This window comes from Rhinichthys klamathensis, unplaced genomic scaffold (assembly GCF_029890125.1).
Source record: "Rhinichthys klamathensis goyatoka isolate OS25496 unplaced genomic scaffold, OSU_Roscu_1.1 h1tg000429l_1, whole genome shotgun sequence".
Lineage (NCBI taxonomy): Eukaryota > Metazoa > Chordata > Actinopteri > Cypriniformes > Leuciscidae > Rhinichthys > Rhinichthys klamathensis.
The window spans coordinates 636,878-654,228 of record NW_026606925.1 but is presented as its reverse complement, the minus strand read 5'-3'; the positions used below and the strand labels follow the sequence as shown (position 1 = coordinate 654,228).

Below are 17,351 nucleotides of genomic sequence, written 5' to 3'. Positions count from 1 at the left end.
CTTGACTGTATATATATGTATCTCATCTCTTCCCTTTCATCGGATCTGCAGCGGTTCTACTCCGGTTCTTCTGGAAAACCGATCCATCCACTGTTTCTCTCCATTCCAGTGCCGTGATGTTCCTCACTCCCAGTGTCTGCAGCCTCTGCTGGATCTGAAACACACACACACACACACAGAGTCACACACTAATGGTGCAGTGGTCAAATATTCAGTTGTAAATATCCCACACATTTATGCTTTTTATTTAATTTTTTATTTTTATTTTTATTATTCTTCAACAACACAAACAAATCTAATTTCTGAATATTACCGCAATTGTGCAGCCTTAGGTTGAGCATAGATAGTACCAAAACATAAAAATCACAATAAAACAAATAATGAATAAAAATCACTAAAAAAATAAATTAATAAAAATTAATTTAAACGTACCCAAGAGACATCTATTTAAGTGCTTTCTGGTTTTAATTTTTTAGAGTTTAACCTCATTCATCCACTGATTAAAGTTGGGTTTAGATTTAAACCATCTGCACTTATGAATGAAAAACTTTCCAAAACATAACAAGAAATGAATAACAAAATCAAACTCTTTGTTTTCAAGACAAATAGCAAACACATATATGTGAAGTCATCAGCAGTGTGTGTTGAGTCATCAGCAGTGTGTGTGGGACTCGCCTCGGCTAAGATGGCCGTCTTCATATCAGGATCGTTCACGTTCAGAGCAGATTTCACCTCCAGTCTCAGTATCTGCCTCTTCATCACAACCTCACCTGAACAACAGCACACAAGATCAACCTTCTCACCCGGAACGTCCTGGTTGCATATGCAACCCACCATTCCCTGAAGGAGGGAACGGAGGACGTAGTCGACGTCGACTGAATGGGGATCACACCAGGGAGCCAATCGTCTTCGAGTACTATTGAATGAGCCAATGGAATTGGCGTGCGTGATTTGTATATGGCCCCTCAGTCGGTGTTAGTGTACCTCGTTCTAGCAGCGGTTGGCCCGGAGGAATGAAAGGTCTGAACACGGGCTGAGGGTTTGGCGGCAGTCCGGGCTGATCTGTTGTCACACCGGGCGTGCCGCTCTGCCACGGTCACCTCGGGACTCGACCTTAAGCCAGTGCTGAAGCGGTCTTCATATGGAGGAAGCCATGCAGCTGCAACTGCCATATGCCCCAGGAGCCTCTGAAAATACTTTCAGTGGGACCCTTTCTCACTTCTATATAGCACTGACCAGACGCACACTCTTCTTGAAGAGGCATGTTGGGCCGAATCCATCTCCATACCGGAAAAGAGATACTCAGCCTGTGGGCGAGATTACTCTCTCCCAGTTGACCTGAAGTACCAACTGGCTATGGAGCACCCGAAGGATAGGACTCTGTACTGATACTTCGAACCCTCAAACGCAACACGCAGGATAGCCTGTGGTGCGGAGGCTAGAGATGGCTAGAGGCAGGGCCTGCCTCGGCGACAGGCAGGCGGAGGAACTCCCACCGGCCACGGGGTGGAGGCAACAGCGGGCCGCCGGGGAAGAAGTGGCGGGTGGCCTCCGTCTGCGCCTGGGCGGCAGAGAGCTGTTGGGTGCAGCTCTCCAACGCGTCGCCGAATGACCCAACCTGGGAAATTGGGGAGACCAGGAACCGAATCTTGTCCGCATCTGCCATCTCAACCAGGCTGAGCCAACGATGGCACTCCTTGACCACTAGGGTGGACATCGCTAGACCGACCGCGCACGCTGCGACTCTCATGCCCGTGAGGGCGAGGTCAGCAACAGTGAGGATCTCACTCATGAGCACTCGGTCTAGACTACCCTTGTGCATGTCCATGAGTGTCTTGGCCTGATACGCCATGGCATGCAAAGAGGAGGCGGCTTGCCCGCAAGCTTTGTAAGCTCTGACCGTCAAACCTGATGCGAGCTCACAGGCCTGCGAGGGGAGACAAGGATCCCCCAGAAGCAGCGGCCGGACCGCTCCACTGGAGGGATAGCCTCATAACCCTTCACCGCTCCTCCTCAAGGGTAGCGAGGGGGGGAGAACCACTCAGGCAGTTTTCGGCAGTAAAAGGTGCCGTCCACGACCTAGTAAGCTCTCCATGCACTTCGGGAAAGAAGGGCACTGGGGTGGCGGGTTGAGAACCAGCGACCAACCGAGATACCAATCATCCAACCGAGACTGAACGAGACACAGTGGAAGGTTTTACTCGAGCCCGACAGCCTCGGCGGCCCAATTCATCATAGCTGACAGTTCTGGATCCGGCTTGGGCAACGTTACGCTCCCAGAGGGAGATAACGCAGTCGAGTCATCATCTCCAGAGGCCAGCTCACCCTCCGATGCTGCAATCGGCATCCTGTCCTCTGGGGGTGCCCCGGGTGGAATGGCCAACCCACCCATTATAGGTGGACCAGCACGCTCCACGGGGGACTCCAACGGCTACGGTATGAGGAGTAACCATTCCACAGGGAATGGTTCCACAGGCATTCCACAGGGAATGGTTTCCACAGGGAATGGTTCCACAGGCATTCCACAGGGAATGGTTACCGGGCGCAGGGCCGTCGCCAGAACATATAGAATGGGGGGGCATTTCATTTTCATGGGGGGGGGGTACACTTTTTATGATCTAAAAAACAGACAGTCACAAAAACAATAACATCCTCTATTTAGTCTAATAACTGAAATAGACCAAATTCTATATTTAAACAACACCAAAACACAAAATATTAAGTTTCTGATCATAGGCGGAGGGTGAACCAACACCATGAGGATATGCGCTTCCCCTTTAAAAACATTTACTATGCTATATGCAGGATTTGACATGGCAGAAAGCTCGCAAAGAGCACCTATTTTATTATCTTTAAAAAGCGGTTATACAACTTCATCGCGATCTCAAAAAGTTCCTAGGCTATCGGTAAAGCTGATACACAATAATGCCTTATTTGCATAGCATAACTGCTTATTATAACGAGAGGATTTGCACACGCGTAGAACTAATCCACTCACCGCTCAAAACACCGGAGTTTAGCCAATATTCTTTTATTACGGAGAAAACTGATCCTAGACCAGCATTTATGGACAGCTTTTCCCTCTAAAAGCAATCAGAAGTATATGGAAGCTTGTTTTCGCCCCGGAATAAAAAAAATTAAAAGATAATTGCGACTTTTTATCTCACAATTCTCACATGGATTTCTCTAAATTCAGAGTTTTTCTCACAATTCTGACTTTATAACACGCAAATGTGACTGTATATCACTCAACTCTGACTTTATAACTTGCCATTTTGATTTTATATCACGCAATTCTGAGAAAAAATTACCTTTTTTTACGTGGAAAGAGGCTGTTTTTAGCAGGCAAATGAATCAGAAAATTCAACAAGCCCGCTTGGCCAGGGGAAGGTAAACCTTGCGCAGAGCCTTACACGCTCCGACTAATTTTCATATTTCTGAAGACAATGTGTTATCTAAAATTACAGAGATTAGTGCACTGTGCACATGTGTGCTAAATGCTGCTGACGACATTTCGTTATGGAATACGTGGATAGGATACGTTTTTTACTCTCAATAGTAAGTTTGCTCAATGACCATATGATTAGGGGGGCACGTTGTGTCATCTGGGGGGGCACGGCCCCCTAATGCCCCCCCTTGGCGACGGGCCTGACCGGGCGAGACATCCAACACTATCCTCCTATCACCCATCCCACGCAGTACCCGAAGGCGGGGCGTGGTAATGGGGACTCTTGTTTCGCGGAAGAAGGTGAGTCTCGATCTCAACACAGCGACAGTCATATTCCCGCAATGGGAACATAAAGCCCAAACACGTGATGCAACAATTGTGACCGTCAGAGAGGAAAAGGGAACGACCGCATCCAGAAACACACAGGTGGAATGACATCTTGAAAAAGACGCAAACGCACCCGTGTTGCTCTTTCAGGAAATAGGACCCATCACCAGTGCCGGAGCACACAGGGGAATGACCGCGGCAACACTGAACAGTGAACTGAAACAGTGAAGCACTCACTTTTCCGCCTTCTAACCAGCCGTCAACAAACACAAACATTTAGAAATGTGTTGCTGTTAAAACAGTAGTTAAGAGCTCAAAGCTCGCAATCACCTCTGCACTCGCGCTGTAGAAACCACCAGCACTGGGAGGGTCTTCCAGAAGAACACAGACACACTCGCTCGTTGTAAACAACAGCACTCTTCAGAGACATCAAACGATCGGCTCCGAAGCGAAAGGCAACTAATGCGTGCATCCACTTCCGTATTTATACCCGTGTCGCGGGGGCGGAGTGTGTGATGTGAGTCACGCACGCCAATTCCATTGGCTCGATCAATAGTACTCGAAGACGATTGGCTCCCTGGCGTGATTCCCATTCAGTCGACGTCGACTATGTCCTCCGTTCTCGACTGAGAGGGAACTAAACATTACAATATAGTTTTGACTAAAAACACTCTAAAACTGTAAGTTAAAGTGATTCACACTCAAAGATATTGATGCTGCTTTCTTAAAATATCTTGTTTCACAGAACACAGTCAAACCGGTTTTGAACGGCACTTAAAAAAAAAAGGATTTTACAATGTAATAAAATAATTTGAAATTATAAAGTGTAGAAAATCTAGCTTTACATAGAGTATAGAAACCAATATTAACTGGACAGATTACCCTTCCGGTACAAGTGTGACTATTATATTCAGGACTATTTAACCTGTTCGAATCACGTCCATGATTTATTTGTGTTCACACAGCAAGTGCCAAAACCTTTACCAAGTTTCGTACCATTCCGATGAAGTAAAAAAAAAAAAAAAACACGTTACATTTTCAGTCGAAAATGGCTGAACAGCACCAGAGTTTTAAATTATGAAAATTACAGCAAAATTATCCTTTTTTTGTCTGAACTGTCGCCTTACGACACTTCACCATCAGCTATGACACGGCTCATCATAATAATAATAATTAGTGAGGAAACACTCACTGCGATAGCAGAAAAATGGCTTCAGTTTCCCGCAGAGCTCAGTCTTCCAATATTTGTCCTCCTGTATTGCAACACATTCTCCAAACAAATCTGGCTGAAACAAATCCCAGTTTCTGAAGGCAGACTCGCTTCTGTCGGTCCAGCTGAAAGAGTCCTGGAAAAGGCCGATGTAAGCGAACCCTAGTTTGGGAATGAGCCACTTGATCTGAAGGTTCTCGTCCGGGTTCCTGACGCTGGCCAGATCTGTGTGAAACTGTCTACAGTAACTCTGAGCTCCTCTCCACGTGAACAGAAGACTGATGTACACGTACTGCTGCTCAATGTCGGCGGCTATAGGAGCAGAAGAGGCAGGTTAACAACGGTTACCAGGGTTATTATAGTTTACTAAAACTAAAAGCATAAAAAAACTGGTAACACTTTAGAATACGGTTCCCTCGTTAATGAATAACTACACAGGAACAAATGAGTAACACAATATTAACAATCTAGTAACTACTATTAACTAACAAGAAATTCTGATTAACTAATAAGTAATAGCGCACAGATGAAAGTGGTAGTTCACTATTAACTAGTTGATAACTACTATTTTTTTAATGCTTCCCAGATAACTACTGAAAAAGATTAATAATTCACGCAAAACTAATCAATAACTAATGCAGGACAAATGACTAGCACTACATTAACATTAACTGCTACTGTAAACAAATACACAAGGTTTATCAATATGTAATAGCATAGCAGACTTATGATTTGGGAAATAATTAGCCTATGCTCTCTCCTAGAGAACTATTTATCAACTGAATAATTTTAAAGAAATGGCTTTTTAAATGCAGTTGTCGGGACCTTACTTGTCCTGTAGTGATTCAATGCCAGTCCAGAGGAATGCCAGAAAATTGTCCAGAGTCACGGTGACGGCTGGAACATATTGAGTTATCAGCCATCCAAATATCATATACAGTGATTTTATTATTTAACCTACCTCGCAAAAAAAATATGTTTTTATTTATGTCTCCTAGCTCATATACGTGTGTGCAAATATCTTGTGAAGGATTAGATTCTACACTTTAGGATTGGCTTTTCATGTAAGAATCATGGTAACTAACTAGTAATGACTCAAGTGTTACTACATACTTCTATGGGAATTACTATCTAAAACTTCACCAAAAACCTCAAAGCTTAAAAGAATTAGTAATTCCTTGTAGAAGTATGTAGTAACACTTAAGTAATTACTAGTTAGTTACCATGATCTTCACTTTAGAATACGGATCCAAATAATTAGTCATTCCTTTAGAAGTATGTAGTAACACTTGAGTCATTACTAGTTAGTTACCATGATTCTTACAGTAGTTCTCTGGGAAGCATTAAAAAAAGTAGTTATTGATTATTTAATAGTGAACTACCACTTTCATCTGTGCGCTATTACTTACTAATTTGTTAATCAGAATTTCTTTTTAGTTAATAGTAGTTACTAGATTGTTAATATTGTGTTACTCATTTGTTCCTGTGTAGTTATTCATTAACGAAGGAACCGTATTCTAAAGTGTTACCAAAAAACTTTGTTGCTTGAAATAAAATAAATTTTAACTGAAATATTTCAGCTAAATGTCTATCATTTCTCATTTTCATTAGGTTTAACTAAAACAATAGACACATAAAGAAAAACGAATAAAAGTGACAAAAACACGAAAATTACAAAATGATATGTGAATAGGTGAATCAAAGAAACACATTTGAACACTGCGTCGACTGAAATGAGCAAACAGAGCGTGAACACAAGCAAAACAGAACAAAACCCTGACAATGATTATATCATTTTGAATTAGATTTCATTTTAGTTTTAAGAAATTTTGGTTTTGGCATTTAGTACTTCAAGTTGAACTAAACGATAAATGTTGCCTTGGCAATGAGCTAAACTATAATTTTAAATGTTTTAAAAAATATTTTATTTCAGGTAATGTTTATTTTATGTGTATGCAATTAAACGATTTTTAATGGTTTTAGTTTTAGTTAATGATAATAAAAGTGATTTTTAGTCATTTTAGTACTTTTTAGTGATTTTCTTTAAATATTAAACAGGATTGTTTCTCAGATGGTTTGTTCCATAGGGCTGTAATTTGTAATTATTTTGGCTGTTCTGCTCAGTGTCTCAGAAACTTAAAAACCTGGTCTTAAAAACCAACATGAAACAGAATCCTGATCCTGCCTAGAAACAATCCTGATATAATATTTTTGACATATTACTCACCATCATAACAAATGAAGTGGAAGATATCGAGGCAGTTGGTGTTTTCGAACTCCCCCCTGTACGTCATGATGACGCAGTCTTGGTTCAGACCGCTGTCGGGCTCGAGAGCTGCCCAGTTTCTGTATTGTGTCTCAGTGTCTCTGTAAAAGCGAGGGTCAGCCAGAGCCCAGTGCCAGAGAGGAGCCTTGGTTTCCCTCAGCCCGATCCACGCGCCCTCATACGGGACCCGTTCGGTCTGAAGTGTCCTCAGATCATCTGTGTTAGTGACAGTTGCCAGGTCTGTGTAGGTCTCTTTACAGTACAGCTTCGCTTCAGAGAACGATTTCGCTTCCGACACGAAGTAGTAGACGTTCTCAGGCTGCTGATAGGCTGGTGAGGTGGAACAACCTAGAAAAAAATGCCAATTAAGGATGAAAATAAAATTGACTGCACTAGGGATGCACCGATATGAAGATTTTGTCCGATACCGATAACCGATAATTATTTATATCTGATGGCCGATATATTGGCCGCTAAATCTTAATCTAAATTTGGTGCAAGTCGACTTGCGTAGTATGCGTACGGTTGTCTGGCAGAAGCTAGTTATTTTAGATTATAAAGTTATAAATTGTTACAAAAACACATTTGCTTCACTTATTAACCCCCCGGAACCTGTGGAGTATTTTTATCATGGATGGATGCACTTTTTGGGCTTCAAATTTTCTCAAGCCATTCACTCCCATTATAAAGCTTGGAAGAGCCAGGACATTTTTTTATATAACTGATTGTATTCGTCTGAAGGAAGAATGTCATATACACCAAGGATGGTTTCGAGGGCGAGTAAATCATGGGCTAATTTTCATTTTTGGGTGAACTATCCCTTTAATGCAGTGTTTACTTTTTTCTTGATTTACCCCGAAAGAATGGAAGTGAAATGTGACAACATGCCCCATAGGTGGGATTCACTGTAACATGACAATAATATGACAGATTAAAATGTTGGAACCATAAACTCGTTTCTGTTGACTTTCTTGAACATCTATGGTCCAAACCATAGACTGTAAAAAAAGATGTCTGTTGATTGCACTACGACAAGAGGCTTGTTAAAATAAAGAAAATACAATCTCCTCGGTCCTCCGAAGATCCCGGAAAAAAGTCTGTTGGTGCTTCAGTGATACTTCGCTCAGAGAACCTGTCAATCACAGCTGTCAATCATGATGTCACACGACCGTTATTATAGCATCACGTAACTAACTCACAACAAACTTATTTTTAAAACACTTGAACTTACATCAGCGTGATAAAAACGACAGCAAACGACAGAAACCACCTTTGGAAAAAAGATATTTGAAATGTAATTTAATTGTTTAGTTGGTCTCACGTCCCGTTGAATATCACAGGGAGGCGGGGTTTATGACCTATACTAGGACCGGCCACCGGGGGGCGATCGAGACGTTTCGGCTTCACTTTGCAGGGCTTGTGCGGCACGCTTGGTCCAACCATAGACAGTAAAAGAAATGGACAGAGCAACCCCATAGATTTCAACGGAGAAAAGTGAAGCCCATTAGAAGCACTCTCTTCCTGATGGCTGAGCGACTGCGCCGGCTCACACTGAGCTTGACGACGGAGATGTGACGTGAGCCTGTCTGACAGCTGTAAGTCTTCTAGTAGCTGTGCCAAGAGGAATCTGAATCATTCCCTTCCGGATCTCACAGAGGCGGAGAGCGTGAGTAGGAGTTGTCCATGAGCAGCAGGAGACACTTTATGACTCTATGGGCTTCTCCCTCGACTTTATGCCTCCGTCCCCACGATTGTGCGCGAGCTTCTACTTCTGTCTATACGGTAATTTCTCTACTGTGCGGCAGAGTTGGCATTAGTTATGACGCAATTTTTTAAGTTAGCCTATTTTTACAAAAACTACCGGGCCATAACGTAAGATACAAGGTAATGGAGCCTTTTATACATTGTCGTGTTTCTTTAGAAATAAACAATGGACAAATGGAGTATTTAAACGCCTCAGATGTAAAGTTGTTTGTTGTCAAAGTGACGCCAAAATGAACTGGAGTCAATGGGATGCTAACAGCAGGTGATGGTCTGCTAGCCAATGGCGGCGCCCGGGGAGACTTCAGTTTCCGGCTGGTGGATTACCCCCTTGGGTCCAAACACTGATGACCCTCATTTTCTCAAGAAGGTTTTCGACCTACTTCCTGATGGGAATAATTCCAATATAATAATTGGGGGAGATTTGAATAGTTATTTAGACTTACTTGGATAGATTATCTGCTTCAAAAAGGAAAGAGAGAAACGACTTTTAGAGATACAAAGTGTTCTTCCGACCCTTGACTTGACATATCAGGAGTCAAAGTCATCTGACGATTATAACAAAATAATGAAGCTTAAATACGAGTACAGCTGCATTCTTGGTGGTCAAATAAATAACCTTTTCTTGAGAATGAGACATTTTGAAACGGGGGATAAACCTAAGGATGGAATCTTGTTAACGAACCCCAAGGATATTAATGCCCGCTTTAAGGATTTTTACAACAAACATTATACTTCTAATAGCACGGCCACTTATTCTGAGTTAATGGTTTTTTTTCGAATCTCTTCTGTTTGGAATACTCTATTGCCTGGCCCTTCTGTTACTGTTTGCTGGTGATTGACTACGCTCTTCTTGTTAATAAAGCCTGCAAGTGGATCTACAACTTTATCAAAACAATCTGGTTTTTAATGATGTTCTCAAAACTTTAGCGCAAAAACATTATTTACATTATTTATTCATGTTCATGGGAAAACATTTCTAAAACGTTTTAATGTTCACGTAATCATTTAAACATTTAAAAAAACTGGAAATTTTTAACTTTCAGAGAACATTCAGAAATAACATGTCAGCAAAACGCTCTTAGAAGATATTTTTGTACATACACACACACACACACACTGAAGAAAACCTACCAATTAAAACGAGGAGTGTAAATAGTTTGTGCTCCATTATCTGAAACGACAAGATTACAATATTCTCAATATCAGCATAAATGCATTTACCCCTACTGATTGATTATTGTCCAATGTTTTTTAAAACACAAACCTGTGATGTTCTCCTCCTCTTTTCTCCTCTCATGGTTTTATGAGTCTTCCTCAGCTTTAATATTCTCTTTAACATGCAAAACTTCAGCAGTGCTCGTAACACCTTTACTGTCATGATGTTTAAAACCAGCTTGAGAAACTAACTTGGACCGCTTCAAAACACAATTCTGTAGGTCATAAATTGAACACGTGGCTTTTTTTCAAAAAGTTTTCATTTTTAAAACTTTTTTAAATTTATTAAAAAAAAGTTTAAAAAAAGTGTATAATTTTGTGGTATTTTATATGTTCATCTTCAACAATTGCTAACTTTATGGAAACGGCTCATGCGCAATCTACACATTGCAGATTGTTTTTTCACCGTTTTTTTTTTTTTTATAAATTTCTTAGTAAACATGAGAAGGCTGTAAATAATAATAATAAGCTCCTGAATAAGTGTTCTGCAGTGAATGAATGTGTTTCTGCACACCTCATCTGCTCTTTCACCTGTCAGAGCACATTTGTATAATGATGAGAGGTTGGCACCTGCCTCTGGCCATTACGCAAAATCACAGGTGACTCATTCTCATTTCTGAGTGAAAATGGTCTCGAAGTAAATCCTACACCAGAAGGTTTGCAGTGTGTGACGGCAGTGATGGAGGAAAGTGAAACGCTGAGACTCTCCTCTCTGTTTGTGGATGTGACACTTATTTGTATCTGCAAAATCCGTTATTGATCGACATGTAGTTTTCAAAGCGCTGAACAACGTGGGAAAGGAGGAAAAGTTTGACACACACTGACTGTTTTTGCTTAAAATCTCACCCTCTTCTCTTGAGAATTATGTCATATATGAAAACTGACTTAACCGAATTCATGTTTATACATCATTCTGAAACGTTCATCTAATGTTTTTTTTCAATGTTACTACTTGTATCAGAACATTTAGAGAACATCTAAAGGAAACATTCCCATAATGTTTGAAGAAAAAAATAGTTTTCACTTAACGTTCGCATAACCAAGAAAAAAAAAACGAACGTCCGTTTCCACAACTTAATGGATCGTTAGCAAAACATTCGTAGAACATATTTTTGGTTAGCTATTTTAAAATGTAATTGATCTGTAAACAAACTAACACTATTTCAATTATATAAATCACATTTCACCCAGAGATTTAATAATGAGCAAAGAGAAGTAGTGTTGCAATGCCACTGGTTTCAGTACAGCTGATGGAAGGGTCTTTTGCCTGAAGTAACTGGCCGTGGTAAATTGTTTTCGAGTTTAAAGCACATAAGGCGTTCTGTAATAATCTAGCCCTCATGCAAAGCACTTCATTACCCGATGACAGTGATGGATCTGCTCTTTCCTACAGTCTAAAGCCCATTAGCCAAAAGCAAAAAACATGGAAATCATCTCTGATCCGATGGATGCACATGACAAGTCAAGTAATCTCATTTGGTTGTTCTCAATGAGACATATTAAAATAAAATTTGTTTATTTGATTTAGTTGTTTACTATAGAAATGTGTTTTGATTCAGTCAGAAACTGTATGGAGGCCAACCACTCCAAATAAACTGGATAAACCCCCAGGACCAGTAGCCTGTTGTGAAACTCAAAGTCCCCCTGAGTCGATCATTTTATCCCTTAAATCTCATCTCTGATCACCAAAATGACATATTTAAATGTTTGGTAACACTTTATTTTGATGGTCCCTTTTGAACGTGCTGTTGACTATAAGTAAATTTGCAACTATATGTCAACTAACTCTCATCAGAGTATTAGTAGATTGTCTGCTTAATATCTGCCAACTCTTTATTGTGATGGTCCTCCAACAGACATTCTACAGACTATAAGTAACTTTGCAACTACATGTCAACTTGATTCCCTAACCCCACCAGTCTATTAATACTCAACTAACACTTTAATGAGAGTTAGTTGACCTGTAGGTGCAACGTTACTTATAGTCAACAGAATGTGTTAAAGGGACCATCAAAATAAAGTGAAACCAAATGTTTTTTCCTTGAAAAACAACATCTTTATGCCTTAAAATATCTTGAATGTAACTCGACACCCTTGCCTCATTTAGTATGTGCGGTTCTATAAATATTCAAATGAGCCCCGCCTCCACTCACTCACTCAGCTCAGAGATCCACTGGTTGACGATCACACGTTGATCTGATTGGTTACAAGTTCGTTTGTGACGTCAGAAACACCAGCGATTTCAAACCGTGTTTTTGAGACTGTCTTTGGTTCACTGCAGTTTTAAGCAGAAAATACTCAGCAAAGCTGTCGACTTATGAATTTGCACATGGAGTGTCTTAAAGCGTATTAAAAACAACACATAGACACATAAACAAAATTTAAAAACTTGATTTTCACCACAGGGGGACTTTAACTAGTGGCTGGTAAACTGGCTCTCAAGCGGGGTTGTGCTTTGGTTTGGTTTGGTTTTTATAAACGTAAAGGTGCAGTCTGTAAGAATGACAACTAGTGGTGGAAATAGGTACTGCAGTCGAAATCAAAATATCGGAGTTCGTCGTTTCTCCCACCCCGCCTCCTCAGACTCGACGCTCACACGGGTCGCCAGTTTGAGCACAGCAAACAGGAACGAGTGCAATGGGCAATGAAAATTGGCAAATTGGCAACGTACAGTCCCACAGACCAAAACAATAACAAACCTGTAAACGTACATTTCAAAGTAAAATCACTGACTGTAGAAGTGTTTCTCAGAGAAACGAGTATGTGAACTTAACATGTTTCCTCAATATCTGCAAACATATTATGATATCTTTATGCTTTGGTAGAGTGAAAAAGTTACATACAGCACCTTTAAATGTCTCAATTCTATCCAGTATTACTGTTGTGCAGCTCAAAGTAAACTTAGGTGATGTTAGGGCCTCAAGCCGTGACTCTGCTTAGGGCCCCCAGAATGATAAATCCTGTGTCCTGGCATATGTTCGGTTCAGAAGCCACAGGGACATTGGCTGTGTCTGAATTCCCCCCATTAACAGTTCAATAGTACTTTATTTTAGCCATTTGTAGTGGTGTCCGAAACCATAGTGGACATTATCAAGTGCACTCATTCAATCCCACAATGCACCACAATAGCAATGCTAGAGTACGCTCAATGCTAGAGAATACCCATAATGCACTGTGAGGGTCGTGCCGAATGAATCAATCCAGTTACCAAACCGGTCCAATGTGGGTACAGCGTAATATCAAACTTGATTATTGCACAGCGTGATTATTGCATTGTCCAATGTGGGTACAGCGTAATATCAAACTTGATTATTGCACAGCGTGATTATTGCATTGTTTAATTAAGGTTTATAGATGCTAGTTTCCATGACAGAGTTACTAAAAGACCTCAATGTCTATCCTTCCTCTAATATAATACAGGTTTCACAAAGCAGTTGCAGGACAAAGAATACACTTTTGATGAATGTATTGATAAAAACAGAAACTGGAAAATACTTATAGTCTAAATCATTCGTTTTTGTGTTATTTTCAAATGTTATTATCCAGTGTTTCCAAGGTTTTCACAAAAAATTTAACACTAAATTGCTTGGTACTTAGAGGAGCCCAAGACTAGATTATTATAACTTCCGTAAACAAATTAAAGCAATGATACAATGAGAAAGAAAAAAGTTCATCAGTAACTTGAAATGTATTTAATCTTATTTGTAAGTTCTTATTCGTGTATTTGTGCAGTATGTAAAGCATCAAAGCATGAACAATGTGATTGATTAAACATATTAATATCATTATATTACTCTAAAGATTCATAACCGTTTGTAGGAGTTATTGTACGTGTCTAGCGTTTCACGGATCTCTCTCTTCACATGCGGTTGTCGTCTTTTGTGTGTTATTTTCTTGCATCTGGAAGATCTTTTCATCAGGACGGACTCGCCATGTTACGGTGGATCCGGTGTCCGAGAGCATCTGCTTCACCTGGAGGCCAGAGTTCATCAGCGATCAGTGAATATAGACTGAGGGAAAACATTACCTGGAAAGCCAGAGCAGAACTGTTCAGAGCAGAACTGTCTCTGTTCATTTCTGGGGTGTGTTTCCCGTACAAAGCCGTAACTCGATGCTTCACTGTCACAGTACGATGCAGCGTTGAAGAAATCAACTATAGTCACGACTGTTTCCATATTGTCACGAGTTGGTCGTTCAGCCACGTCGGTCAATGATGTCACGCAGGTGTTGTTTGTGAATGTTTGTTGGAACGATGGTTTCGGGAAACACGACTCGTTGAACTGCTGATAACGGCGGAACTTGCAACCATAGTTGGCTAACGATGCTTTCGGGAAACACACCACTGAATGGGTAAGCCAATGATTCAATGACTCATTCACAAACAGAGCCATTTACTTCATTCCTGAATGAATCAGCCGTTTGAACGAATCGAATGAATGACTTACTCATTTAGACATTTACCGTCCCGTATGGCAGTTTTAGTTTCTTAGAGTATAATTTATTTAACTTCATATTTTTGGGATAGTTCATTTAATATTTACAATCCTGTATGACTTTCTTTTGCATATATAATTTAAGAAGATATTTTGAAGAATGTTGTTAGCCAAGCTGTTTTGGCCTGCAAATATATCTAAATACCAATTCAGATGCAGCTTCTGAACAAACAAATGATGGCCGTTGAAGCCTAAAAGTTTATGTGTAATAAATTCTATGTTGTTTTCAGGCACCCTTAAAGCGCCGTTGTCGTGTAAATGTACGGCTAAAACACATAAAAAGTTTTACGTTTTTAGTTGAAAACGGTGTCTTGTAAACACTTATTCTTTGACAGCCGTAATTTTATATATATTTTATATATATTTTTCTTTTGGTTTAAGGTTAAGTACTAAAACGACTTCAACTAAAACTGAAATTGTATATATATAAACAGTGTATAAATATATTATGATATTGTGTGTGTATTTGTGTGTATGTGTATAGATATAACTAATAAAAATGGCAAAACCAAAAAAAATTAATGGAAAATATAAAAATAAAAACCCATTCACAAAATATTCACAAAAACTATTCATGTATATCAATGATCATGCAGCAACGACTCACCTTGGTTTCGACAGCCGCCATCACAGCAGATTCTTTCAGATATCCAGCTGATTTCACTGCGACTCTGACAAGCTTCATTTTCCTAACCTCAGCTAAGAGAAACAAACACATATTATTGTAATTAATAATTCATACCGCATACAGATGGTGTACTGCGTCCACACACTGCACATGAGAGAGTCACAGGAGCTCACGGGTTTTGCAGTAGAAGAACCGAGGAGTCGAGCAGGAGACGTCCGCCATCTCTCCTTCAGTCCCGGCACACACACACTCCTCCTGGCCGTCAGTGTTATCGGGCTGTCCAGTCTGCCATCTGACCGAAGACCACGACACTTTTGTCTGATCCGACCAGAGCCACAAGTTCTTGGACAAGCCGATCCAGGCGTCCAGACCGCGGTGTTCAGTAATAATGTCTGCGAGGGCCTTGTTCTCCGCGTCCTCTGTAATCGTGGCCATGTCTATGTAGTTGGTTCTGCAGTAAAGTTGAGCGTCACGCCACGTCATGTTCGTTTGGATGTACTTAAACTTGTCTGCGATTTTGTTCTTGTCTGTAAGGAGTCAGTCAGATGTGTGGTCAGGACATTGAAACATGTTTGACAATCTGAAGAAAGAGTGTGATAAAACATGACCTAAAACTCATCCTCAAAAGAATATTGCTTAGTTAGAATTTTTTGTGTGTGTGTGATTAGTGTTGAATGGTCTGTTTTTTATTCACCTCTTCTGAAATACACAAGAAGAGTCTGAGATTTTGTACTAATCGAGCTTGTATTTGCAACTTTACATTGTTGGCTCTCATGATAAATTGCTTTCATCAATTGCAAATTGCTTTGAATAAAAAGTGCATGCTGAATGTTTTTTCAATGCTTTAAATTAGGGATGCTTGATATATCGATATCGGCCGATATATGTATAAGAAAATTTTGCAGATGTATTAAAGCTTATAAATAATTTCCTTCAGCTGAAAGTCTTCAGATATGACTGTTCAACATGATGGTTTTGAATTGCTTGAAATATGATCAGAATCATTTCAAAACAGGAAAATACGGTAAAGTAGTGCAAGTCTGTCATATCGGCTACATAAAATGAGCATAAGAACATTATAATTGTGTGTTTGGGAAATGGATTTTGATGGTGAGACTTTTGTTTTTGTAATCAGGCTCTCAAAAATTATATAAAAATGTGGATTCAGATTTATCAGCCAATGTATCGGTTATCGGCTTTCAAATATAAAGAATTATCGGTTATCGGTATCGACTAAAATGTTCATATCGGTGCATTCCTACTTTAAAAGCATATGTGAAATGACAAGCCACTGCTTCATGTTGCGCTTTGTTTGCATGAGCTTTGCATGAGTAGGTTTCGAAGCTTAACTTCATGAAAAATAAGTATGGGCAGGTCTTATATTGGGATTTGCCTTCAAAACATTTGCTTGGACTCTGTTGCACTGGCAGATATTTTTGATTTCAAGCACCAATTTGTTTGAGATTTTCTGTGAAAGCAAGTGTTAAAATCCAATGCAATTTTGCTTCTAAAGTACATGTACTTATTGTATCTTATGGATGTTTTCGCTGGAAAACAAGATTATGCTGCTCAAGCATAAACAAGTGGAAGATTTGAACTTATTTATGCTAAAATAAGTGTTAATATCCAGTGCAGTTTTGCTTCTCAGATAAATGCATCTCATTATAAGGATGTTTTGGCTGAAAAGCAAGATTTTAAACACGTATTTAGATCGGGTTAAGGATAAATATTATGAGGGAAACGACTTTGCACAAGAACCTAAGCAGACATCCAGATTGTCAGTGAATGTGTTGCATTGTTTCTTACCAGTTTGGCAAAAAAAGTGTTTTTCATCAAGGCAGGTTGTATCACCCCAATTTTTGTTTGCGTTAACAAATGCACAGGCCTCGTTTGTGCGGGACGTGTCCGGCTCGTTGGAATCCCACTTTTCATAGCTTATCACCTTATTTAGATAAGACCAACGCCAAGTGAGGACGCCGTTGTAGAAGCCAATCCAGGCA

General features: G+C 40.1%; 1 protein-coding gene across 1 annotated transcript; it reads right to left on the bottom strand.

Moving 5' to 3' along the window:
- Positions 1-22: 22 nt before the first annotated feature.
- Positions 23-15,834, bottom strand: LOC130071096 (macrophage mannose receptor 1-like). The gene is made up of 7 exons (XM_056235711.1): positions 15,525-15,834; positions 15,331-15,422; positions 10,147-10,186; positions 7,213-7,599; positions 4,968-5,297; positions 676-770; positions 23-154 (listed from the first exon to the last, which is right to left on the bottom strand). Exons 1-7 carry the CDS (start codon positions 15,832-15,834, stop codon positions 23-25), a joined length of 1,386 nt encoding a protein of 461 aa, XP_056091686.1.
- Positions 15,835-17,351: the final 1,517 nt, after the last annotated feature.